The 10568-nt window shown below is 44.5% G+C and overlaps 3 protein-coding genes across 4 annotated transcripts in view; 2 read left to right on the top strand and 1 right to left on the bottom strand.

The window, feature by feature from the left end:
* Positions 1–103: 103 nt before the first annotated feature.
* Positions 104–2766, top strand: IKKepsilon (I-kappaB kinase epsilon). Its single transcript, XM_020953604.2, has 5 exons — positions 104–314; positions 380–1686; positions 1748–1823; positions 1883–2007; positions 2067–2766. The coding sequence occupies exons 1-5, from the start codon at positions 231–233 to the stop codon at positions 2647–2649; spliced, it is 2175 nt and encodes a 724-aa protein (XP_020809263.2). The 5' UTR covers positions 104–230; the 3' UTR covers positions 2650–2766.
* Positions 2713–4114, top strand: LOC110184949 (uncharacterized). The gene has a single exon (XM_020953597.2). The coding sequence runs from the start codon at positions 2955–2957 to the stop codon at positions 3777–3779; it is 825 nt and encodes a 274-aa protein (XP_020809256.1). The 5' UTR covers positions 2713–2954; the 3' UTR covers positions 3780–4114.
* The window catches only part of Hr38 (Hormone receptor-like in 38), a 38650-nt gene continuing 32126 nt past the window's right edge, over positions 4045–10568 (bottom strand). For both annotated transcript variants that reach the window (XM_086835002.1, XM_086835001.1), the window contains exons 3-5: positions 9057–10217; positions 7856–8936; positions 4045–7744 (exon numbers count right to left, since the gene is read on the bottom strand). In XM_086835002.1, the coding sequence (XP_086691128.1) occupies positions 7488–7744; positions 7856–8936; positions 9057–10217 (2499 nt within the window). In that variant the 3' untranslated portion in view covers positions 4045–7487. The remainder of the gene's footprint in view (positions 7745–7855; positions 8937–9056; positions 10218–10568) is intronic.

Below are 10568 nucleotides of genomic sequence, written 5' to 3'. Positions count from 1 at the left end.
AATGATAAGTGCAATAAGAAATGCCACCTTCATTAAAAATAAAGTTTTTTTTAATATACTTAGTTACATTTTGCTTACCGATAGGAAAATAAACTATTTATTTGTAGTCGAGTGTTATCGATATGTCTGCAATGCAATTGTTATTGTTTTGAGACTTTCGACGCTAATGATTCGCAAAAATCAAAATAAAACAGAAATAGTTAATTTAAGTGCACAATAGAAAGGCGAAAATGTCTTTCCTGCGCGGCTCTGTGAGCTATGTGTGGTGCACAACCAGCGTGCTCGGAAAAGGGGCCACCGGCTCCGTTTTCCAGGTAAGGCTAAAGTGCTGTGGCAGCTTTTTTCACCTGACTCACTTTTCCATTTCCACCGATCTTAGGGGGTTAACAAAATCACAGGCGAATCGGTGGCGGTTAAGACCTTCAACCCGTATAGTCACATGCGTCCGGCGGATGTGCAGATGCGGGAGTTCGAGGCCCTCAAGAAGGTGAACCACGAGAACATAGTGAAGTTGCTGGCCATCGAGGAGGACCAGGAGGGACGGGGTAAGGTGATCGTAATGGAGCTTTGCACCGGAGGCAGTCTCTTCAACATCCTCGACGACCCGGAGAACTCTTACGGGCTGCCGGAGCACGAGTTTCTGCTGGTGCTGGAGCACCTGTGTGCCGGGATGAAGCATCTGCGAGACAACAAGCTGGTGCATCGCGATCTCAAGCCCGGAAATATTATGAAGTTCATCTCGGAGGACGGGCAGACTATCTATAAGTTAACAGACTTTGGAGCTGCCCGTGAACTGGAGGATAATCAGCCTTTTGCTTCGCTTTATGGCACTGAGGAGTACCTCCATCCTGATCTCTACGAGCGAGCAGTGCTTAGGAAGTCCATACAGCGTTCTTTTACTGCCAACGTAGACCTGTGGTCAATTGGAGTTACTCTATACCACGTTGCCACCGGGAATCTGCCTTTTAGACCCTTCGGGGGACGAAAGAACCGCGAAACCATGCACCAGATCACCACTAAGAAGGCTTCCGGCGTGATTTCCGGAACCCAGCTGTCCGAGAATGGGCCCATTGAGTGGTCTACCACCCTGCCACCTCATGCTCATCTGTCGCAGGGTTTAAAAACGCTGGTGACACCTCTCCTAGCCGGACTGTTGGAGGAGAACAGAGAGAAGACTTGGTCTTTTGATCGGTTCTTCCAGGAGGTGACTCTCATCCTGCGCAAGCGCGTCATCCATGTGTTCTACACCAATCGCACAAGCTCCGTGGAAGTGTTTCTTGAACCCGACGAGCAGATTGACAACTTCCGTGAGCGCATCTTCCTGCAGACAGAGGTGCCGTTGGAAAAGCAAATCCTGCTGTTTAACAACGAGCATCTGGAGAAGAAGGTTACACCACGAACCATAGCAAAAGCATTCCCTGCCACCACCACGGAGCAGCCAATTTTCCTATACAGCAACGATGACAACAATGTCCAGCTACCGCAGCAATTGGATCTTCCAAAGTTTCCAGTATTTCCACCAAATGTTTCCGTGGAAAATGATGCTAGCTTGGCTAAGGCAGCATGCAGTGTGGGCCACGAATGCAAAAGACGAGTGGACATTTTCACTTCAATGGATATACTCATCAAAAAGGGTGTGGAACACTTTATAGAGATGCTAATTACCACACTTACTCTTTTGTTAAAGTGAGCTTAAATACCTTTCTGTCTTGCGTTAATTTCATGTAATATTTTTCTATTTATTAAGGAAAACTGAGAGCTTTGAAAACCTGCTTTCCACAGTGATTGATTATGCAGATGTGGTTCAGAGCATGGCCAGAGTGGTGAGTGGTCTTATTATTAATTTGGAGACAAGTCTAATGAGTACTAACTTTTTTTATAGACCAAAGGAGATCAGGAGCTAAAGGCCCTGCTGAGTGCTTTGGAGAACGTGAAGAGCGATTTTGATGGAGCGGCTGATGTGATCTCGCAACTACACAAGCATTTTGTGACAGATGATGAACTGAAGTGAGTTTAACACAGACTCGGAATTCGATCTTTAACCACAATACATTTGTTTTCCTTAGCGATCAATGGTCATCTTCTATGCACGGCAAGAAGTGTCCCTGTCGCACCAGAGCTAGCGCCCAGGCCAAGTATCTTGTCGAGCGGCTGAGGGATTCCTGGCAGCACCTACTCCGGGATCGCGCCACACGGACCCTGACTTACAACGATGAACAGTTTCATGCACTGGAGAAGATCAAGGTGGATCACAATGGCAAGCGCATCAAGGCGTTACTTTTGGACAATGTTAACCCCGCTGTGGCTCAAATCGCCGAATGCCTAGCGGATTGGTATAAATTGGCCCAGACCGTCTATCTTAAGACACAAATTCTAGAGAAAGATGTGCGAGATTGCGAACGAAAGTTAAATGGCATTCGCGATGAACTATATCACATCAAATCGGAGCTAAAACTGGACGTGGACACCAAAACAATAAACAACAACAATCAGCTGGCCAAGATCGAGGAGAGAAATCGTCTGAGGGTGATGCAGCAGCAACAACAGGAGGTAATGGCTGTTATGAGAACCAACAGTGAGATAATAAGTTTGCTAAGCAAACTGGGGATTGGAAAGGGGATCGGAAACGGAGGCCTTGAGAGTAGTTAAGAAACGCTTTGAGATTCAAAGCATAGCTATTAAGTATTGGTCTGTACGTCAGTAATATATCTTTTTTAAAAATACATTTTATAAGTATTTGTGGGAGACCATTGGTAGTCTCCAAAAATTGGATTATTTTAAACAATCTATTTTTGAATTTAAATAGTCGATAGGTCGATTGCGGAACCGAGAGTTCGATTGTTCGATAGGTAGCAGGCCTCCCATGGTCACACTGGCGCAACCGGCATTTGTTTTGTTTTCGTAGTATCTTCAGCTTTTGTTTTTTTTTTTTTCAAAAAGATGCATCCCCCGCCATGCTTTACATTCTAGACGTTTTAGTGGACTTCCTGGATGGGCACCTGCTGCGACCACTAACCACCGTGATCGATGCGGTGATCGCCGGTGTCTACTACTTCCTGTGGGTCAGTTACTTTATCGGCTACTGCCTGGTGGAGGGGAGCACACAAGTATGGAAATTTTTGAGGTTCGCCGCTAGCGGGATACATCGCCATTACTCGGATCTGTATTACACCACGCAGGGTGTAACGGAGTACTTTTACCGCGGCACAACCCACGGCCTGCGCAATGTCCGGGATCTATGTCAGTCCGTGGGTCTGTTCCTATGCAATCTTCTCATCGAGCTCGGGAATTTCGTGCTCTGGGTGCTGATGCTGCTGCCGAGGTTCTTAATGTTCATCTTCGATTGCGTCGTGGAGTTCGTGATGCACTCGATTGTGGCGCGCGGCCTGAGCCTGCTGAACAGTGTATTCCGGCTCTCTATAGGTTTAACACTGCTCCTGGTCCTTTATATGTTCCGACGCTACGTATACCTGCTGCTCATCTACCTGCTTCACCGCGCTCGCTTGGAGATCACAACGAAGACGCAGAGCGTCTATCTGTGGACCGATCAGCAGTTGACGCGCTTCAAGGAAAATATGCGCAAGGAGCCGGTGAACGCCTCTCCACCCCAAGGAGGAGGATGTGTGATTTGCCTGGAGCGCATCAGGACCATCGTTATCATGCCCTGCCGGCACCTCTGCCTGTGCTGCGAGTGCTGCGATCAACTGATGCTCCGCTACGAGAACCGCTGTCCTGTCTGTCGCAACGACGCCGTCCAATATCTCTCGGTCTACGTGTGAGGACTACTATCTTTTGTACATAGAACGAAAGACTGTCAATTGGAAATTAGAAAGTAAGGTAACATAAACAACACAAAAAACTCAATCTTACGGGCAATATATAATAAATTTATGGAATAAGGCCAAAGAGAACTAACTATTGATCTAAAATAAACCACCAGAAGCCGGACTATGATCAACAGGTGAATCATTAATTTCAACCCATGACAACATAATCTTCAAGAATCGATAAACGTCGCCACAGAAATAACAAAGATCGTACAACTAAATTATTTTCTGTATTTTATTTCAAACCAATGAAAATATACGTTTTGTTTTGTTTACATTTATGTAAATACGGTTTGGTTTTTCGTATAACTAATTTGCTCAAAAGACAGATATAGAAAAAACGTAGTTTGGTTGTTTTGTTTGGGCTTATACAACTTTATTAAATTTATATTAAAATCGAAATGAAATGATTTGCTTTGCTTGGTATTGTGTATTGCATAGTTAATTGAATTGCAGGATATACTCGTATGCTTACCGCTTGTTTACTTAACTGTTGAATGAAACGATCAAATTGGAGTTAAATTACACAACGGGCTATGTAGTAGCTATAATCGGTACTCATCTATAAGATAGATATATGTTAGTGTATACATATAGCGTCTTTAGGTTTCACCTCTTTCTCAGCTTTCTTCTGCTCTCATTGCTAGTAGTAGGCGCATAAGGGGGTCTGGGATATAGTTTAAGTTACTAGGTCTGCTGTGTGTGTTGAAGATATAACATCGGATGCACCTTTACGAATTTATAACATTTTGTTTCGAAAAACATCTAATTTATGCTATGCTAATTTAATTTGTGCCAATTTCTTGAATCTGTTCTGCTTTCTGTCGTATAAAGCATTATGCGCTGCTTCTAGCTTAAAACTAACTGTTACATAGTAAAATATATATGTATATTAATGTGTATATATCATTTTCATAGCAATATTAAAAAGTTCTCTCGTTTTAAAATCGTTTCATCGAAAAATTTCACACTTTATCTGTTATATTTCTGTATCTCAAAAATATGAATCCACACACTTGACATTCACGTAAGTAGTATCTATTATGTATGCATTTATAAAATTACAAAAGAACATTAAACCAAAATATATGTATATGTATATGCTCGCTCCGGTATGGCCATATCCAGCTACATATATAGCTTAGCGCCAGAAGTAAGTACTCGTAACTTGTAAAAGTTGCCGCTCTATTCAAAATATATATATATGTATATATGGTGTAAATATGTATGTATGTAGGTCTAATGTTTCCATGCTGTGTAGGTACAAAGTAGGTTCCTATAGCTAGATATATATAGTATATTCATAATATTAAATATATATATTCATGTGCATGATTGATATTCAATGTATTCATTGTTTGTAACGGCTAAAAAATGGCATCGCTTTGAGGGTTTCGAACCCGAACCTATCTTACGTCTCGTCCCGTTTCAAATTGTTTTGGTCACCTAACTGTTCCTATTTTTTTCCTGTTTTATTCCCGCTCCTAACCGTTACAAGTTTAGGTTTAGTTTATAGTATTAATAGTTTATTCAAGGTGCTTCATGTCCTTATGAATTATTGCTCTATATGGTTTCGCTTAGGATTTATATTTGATCAGATCGCATTAACCGATGATAGGTAAATTTGAAAAGATTCTTTTGAACTAACAATGTTAAAATATTATTTAAGGAATTGGAATTTGGGAATTCCGGTGATTTGCCACCATAATAAATCGAAGATCTTGAGAAATCCTTTCAAATCGACTCTCATTTTATTAATTCGACCCGTATTGGTTTTTTGTTTAGCTTCAGCTTAGCCGCATGCAGATCAAGGTTTATATATTCTTATATATATATTTTAGCTTGGCCTAGGTTCTTCTTTAAGACGGTACAAAATCTAGTTGTCAAACATTAGATGTGCTACATGTACAATAATTTAATAATGATCTATCTAAGTTGTATAGTTAATGAAAAATGTATTAAACAACTCTTGTCTGCCCAGGCATACCAATATATATATTTTTAAAATAGATTTAGTAACACTTGGGTTTCTGTTCTACGTGCATTCGAAAGCTAGAAGAGATATGTTATTCACATTGGTTTTTCTTGTGTTTTTTGTAAACATTTAGTTATAGAAGTCTTGAATTTTACACTTAGAAAATGTCTTGCGTTAATACAAACGTTAATTGGAAAGTTGCTAAAGGCTGGTACTTTTGAAATTTCCTCATAACATGCATACATTTGAAATATTTGCTATCTAACGATCGATTTATTTCCTCGTCATTTTATGTTATCAAAGAAAAGTTGTACATATAAAATAAACCATACAAAAGTTGGACATAAAAATATATATTTATGCGTGTATACGTATTATAGATATACATATATATATGTATATATATATATATAGAGTTCAATGCCAATCTATCACAAAATCACATAGAGGGGTTTTCTATCGAAATAACACACACATATAGAGAGAGATATATAGATCCGTCTATCTATCATCTAGCGTTTCTTTGAGAACTTGGTTTCTTTCAGATTAAATAAAGGGTTTTCTCGTTTGGAACGTACTAACTATGGATTTACAGACGTATTATAGGATTACCGAATACTGGGGCTTAATCTACAGAATATTTTAATATATATATTTTATATCCTTATATCATATCTTACTTGCTAGCTTGTGTGTTTGTGTGCAACTCTCTCTGTGTCAGACACAATCATCACAAAAAGGTACTTAAACTCTCAGTGTGCACTAGTAGGTGCATAATCGTAAATCGAAAATAATAGTCCTTAGTCTATATTCAGAGATTAAACTATTAGGAGCCTTAGTCTATGAATTAACAGAAATACTTGGGTTCGGGGATATCAACTATATGCAGGGGCCTATTAATATTGGCTAACGGCAAGCATGGCATTGCTATTTGATATGATAGTTGAGCTCCACAAATTGGAATTGGAATCTAAAGATAATTTCGAAAATATATACTTTACTTTGGAAAGTCTGAGATTAAGGAAAGTTCAAAATTTATTTGTTAGAGAATCCTCTTCCGATTTGTGGAAACTGTGTTGGTTTATTATTTAAGAGAACTGTCTGGTTTATTCTAAGGTATAAATAATATAACTCTACTGGCTGCATGCTTGTCTTTATTTATTCCTTTTGTTTGCTTTAAAACAATTGACTAGAAGTTAGCAAAAAGGCAAGAGAGCGTCTTGTCCGTCCTTGTCCGTCGGTTTTGAGCAAGCTTTGAGTGTTCGGGCTTTCGAGGAATATTGTATAAAACGCCGTGTCCATTGCGTGCGCATTGATTTCGACAGTTGAAATGAAACAATTTAACAATTAACGTCAACAAGTTGTAATTTCCAGCCTTGACGAGTCACGCAGGAGCTGATTTTGCAGCGGAAACCCCCTTTCTCAAATATTCATGTCCGTAATTATTCGAGGGGTTTGTGTGTTGTCTTGTCTATCTAGCCCTACTCTATGTCTAAAGATATGGCCTGGGTCTGCGTTTTATTTCGGGTTTCTTGTTTCAGTGAGATTTCATATAATTCGGGCTCTACTAAAGCTAGTTCGGGGATACCTGTAATATATACTATATACTATATCTTAAGGGGCATAACTTAGGGCTAGTTTAAGGAAGCAAGGTTGTGATGATACGCTGGATGATGTTCGATCGCCTAGAAGGGCAATGTGGTGACGAACATATTCTCGATGAGGGCCGGGGCTGGTACCAGATCCTCCAGCTTCAGATAGAAGATGCGCTGAAGTCCCTGGACACTGAGGGAGCGCAGCTCAGGCAGCTTTCCCAAGAGCCGGCTGAAGTAGTGCTGCTTCTTTTGGGCCTCGGCATTGTAGGTGACATGATCACGGAGACTGCCAATGATCTTCATCTGGAGCTGTTCCACCTTCTTTGGCTCCCTTAAGCCATGACGTTCTGCAGATTAAATTACAATTGAATTAGTCAAGAAATAATGATGATAATTAAAGGAGTATTCATGGATTAGCAGTCATGATTCAAGGTATGATAAATAGTGAGATTACCCACCTGTGATCAGGGTGAGGGCGCAGAGGCAGGCGAAGGCGGAGATGTCGATCTCCAGGTTGTGTAGACTGTGACTGAACTCCATGATGTCGTTGAGCCATTCCCCGAAGGATCGCTGGCACTGGCTGCGATGGAGCACTGTGCCATTGCAGAAGATCATCTTGGTGTCGTCGCTCCTGGAGCGATACGACAGGCGGAGAACGAACAGCTCCAGGGAGGCGCTCTGGAACAGCAACTCCTGATCCTCGGGTAGGAGATCCAAGTAGCCGGGTATCTTCTCGGCAAATTGCTTGATCACGTCCACAGAGCTGGTCAGCAGGTGATAGAACTGCTGCACCTTGTCCGCCTCGCTCATCGTGTGCTCCTCGTAATGGCTGTAATCCAGGCAGGAGGGATCAGGCGTGGTGTCCACATGGCTACGCACCAAAGCCGTAATCAGTGAGATCGGTGGCGATGGAGGAGACTCCTGAGGAGACTTTGGCTTCGAGGGCAGTCGTCCCCTTCGTCCCTTTAGCGAATCAGTTCGCACCACTTCCTTGACCATGCCGACGACCAAACACTTCTGGAACCGACAGAACTGACAGCGGTTGCGCCGCCTCTTATCCACCGGACAGTTCTTGTCCGCCAGGCAAACGTACTTGGAGCCCTTCTGCACTGTCCTCTTAAAGAATCCCTTGCAACCCTCGCAGGTTCGAACTCCGTAATGCTGACAGGCGGCCGTGTCCCCACAAACTGCACACAATTGTGATGGAGCCTGAAGGAGCCGTCCTGCCTGGAGATCCGCACTGGCCGGCGAACTGGCCGCTGAATTTGGGGCCGAGCTTAGCTGGAGCGGGTGGGCGTGGGTGTGCCTCTGGCCGAGCGTGATCTTGGCCAGCTTGGGACTCTGCGCAGAGGAGCCGGCGGGCGAGACGGTTCGCTGGACGGGCAGCGATGCCCGGCGACCAGGCGGAGGACCACCCAGCGAAGGCGAGGATATGGTAGCAGCTGCTGCTGCTTCCACGGCCGCTGTGGCCGCCGCCAGTTCGGAAATCGTGGGGAAAGTGGGCAGCGAATAGCGCTCGCCATTGTGAGAGGTGTAGTTCTAAAAAAGGTTTAAAAAATAAAGCATAAGAATTTAAATAATTCCTTCTTCTGGTTTATATTTGAAGGGAGTGTTTAATGTTTTTATAGAATGATTCAGGTGGAATTAGGCTCTACTTACATGTTGCTGGTAGCTCTGTTGCTGCTGCTGCTGCTGTCCGTAGAAGGTATCGGCGGCGCCGACTCCATTGTACTCATACAAGGAGCTGGCCGAGGAGCTGGGCGAGAGATTGGCGCTGGCATTGATGGCATTGAAGTGGCCATGGTAGTTGTAGGCACCGCTGTTGTTATTGCTGCTGTTGCCATTGGGATGCGACATCTGGGATTGGGACTGCGACTGGGTCTGCAGGGTGTGGAGCTGCTGGAGCTGTGAGGGTGCGGGCGGACTGGCGCTCCAGCCACCGGATAGCGGCGGGAAGCAGTCCTCATCCATCTTGAGGGTCAGCACCTGGTCCGTGGGTGTGGGAGCTGCCGTGGAGGAGGGGGCACTAGTGGAGCCGGAGGCGGAGGCCTGCTGGGGGCTGCTTCCGCTGCTGCTGTTGTACTTCAGCGAGTAGGTCTCCTGGAAGCTGGGCAGGCTACTGCCGCAGGACAAGGGCCCACCAATGGGCGAGATCAGCTGGAGTTGCTGCTGCTGCTCCGGGTGCTGTTGCTGTTGCTGCTGCTGCTGTTGTTGTTGATGCTGCTGCTGCTGCTGGGCGTGCAGGGCAATTGCCGGATCGCTGCTGGAACGCAGACTTAGCAGACAGAGCTGCTGCTCCTGTTCCGAGCTCAGCTGTTGCTCCGGGATCGAGGACAGACGCTTGTCGCGCAGACAAGTCAATTTGGTGAGGTTCTCAATGGAGCTGGTTAGGTCCTCGGCGGGATTGTCCGGATAGCCACTGGTGGTCGGCGAGAGCAGGGAGTTGTTGGAGTCCGAGGGGAAGAAGAGATCCGAGAAGAGTTCACTGTGGGCCACAGCCGAGTCGGTCAGGTTGCTGATCAACTGATCCTCCTCATGGGAGAGCAGCGACTCCGTCTTTAGCAAATGCTGTTGCGGGCTCACAAGTTGCTGCTGCTGTTGGTGTTGCAATTGTTGCTGCAGTTCCAGTTGCTGCTGCTGCTGCTGTTGCTGTTGGTGTTGCTGCTGCTGCTGCTGCAGTTGATTCTGCTGTTGCTGATGATGCTGATGGAGGAGATGATGGTGGTGGTGGTGTCCAGCTGCGGCTGCCGACGTTGTCGTGGTCGTCGTAGCGGTTTGCGTGGAGAAGTTATCGAAGGGCGACAGCGAACTAAAGGAGCTCTGCAACGATAGACGGTCCGCAGACGAATGAGTTACATTTCACGCACAGATATCCTAGCTAGCCCTGCTTAGCCATCCTTGCATATCCTAGCCCTGAGGGTGGAGTCTAGTCCCTTCCGAGGCGACATGCGCACTCCCCACCACAACGCCCATTGGCTCTTGTGTGAAAAGCAACCCTTAAGGCAGCGAAAACTGTTCTTTGCTGATTTCCTAATTGGTTATGGTTATGCCAAAATGTTTTCCAAACATTTACACTCATCCAACAATAGCTATCTAATTGCTGGTGCAATTGATATCCTCACCGCAACACCTTGACTCCACTCAGGAGGAGTCAACACTTCGCAGCTGCCA

The sequence above is a fragment of the Drosophila serrata genome, unplaced genomic scaffold (assembly GCF_035046125.1).
Source record: "Drosophila serrata isolate PLE 108 unplaced genomic scaffold, ASM3504612v1 contig_275, whole genome shotgun sequence".
Taxonomy (NCBI): domain Eukaryota; kingdom Metazoa; phylum Arthropoda; class Insecta; order Diptera; family Drosophilidae; genus Drosophila; species Drosophila serrata.
Note: the sequence above shows the minus strand (reverse complement) of the source record. Positions and strands in the feature narration are given on the sequence as shown.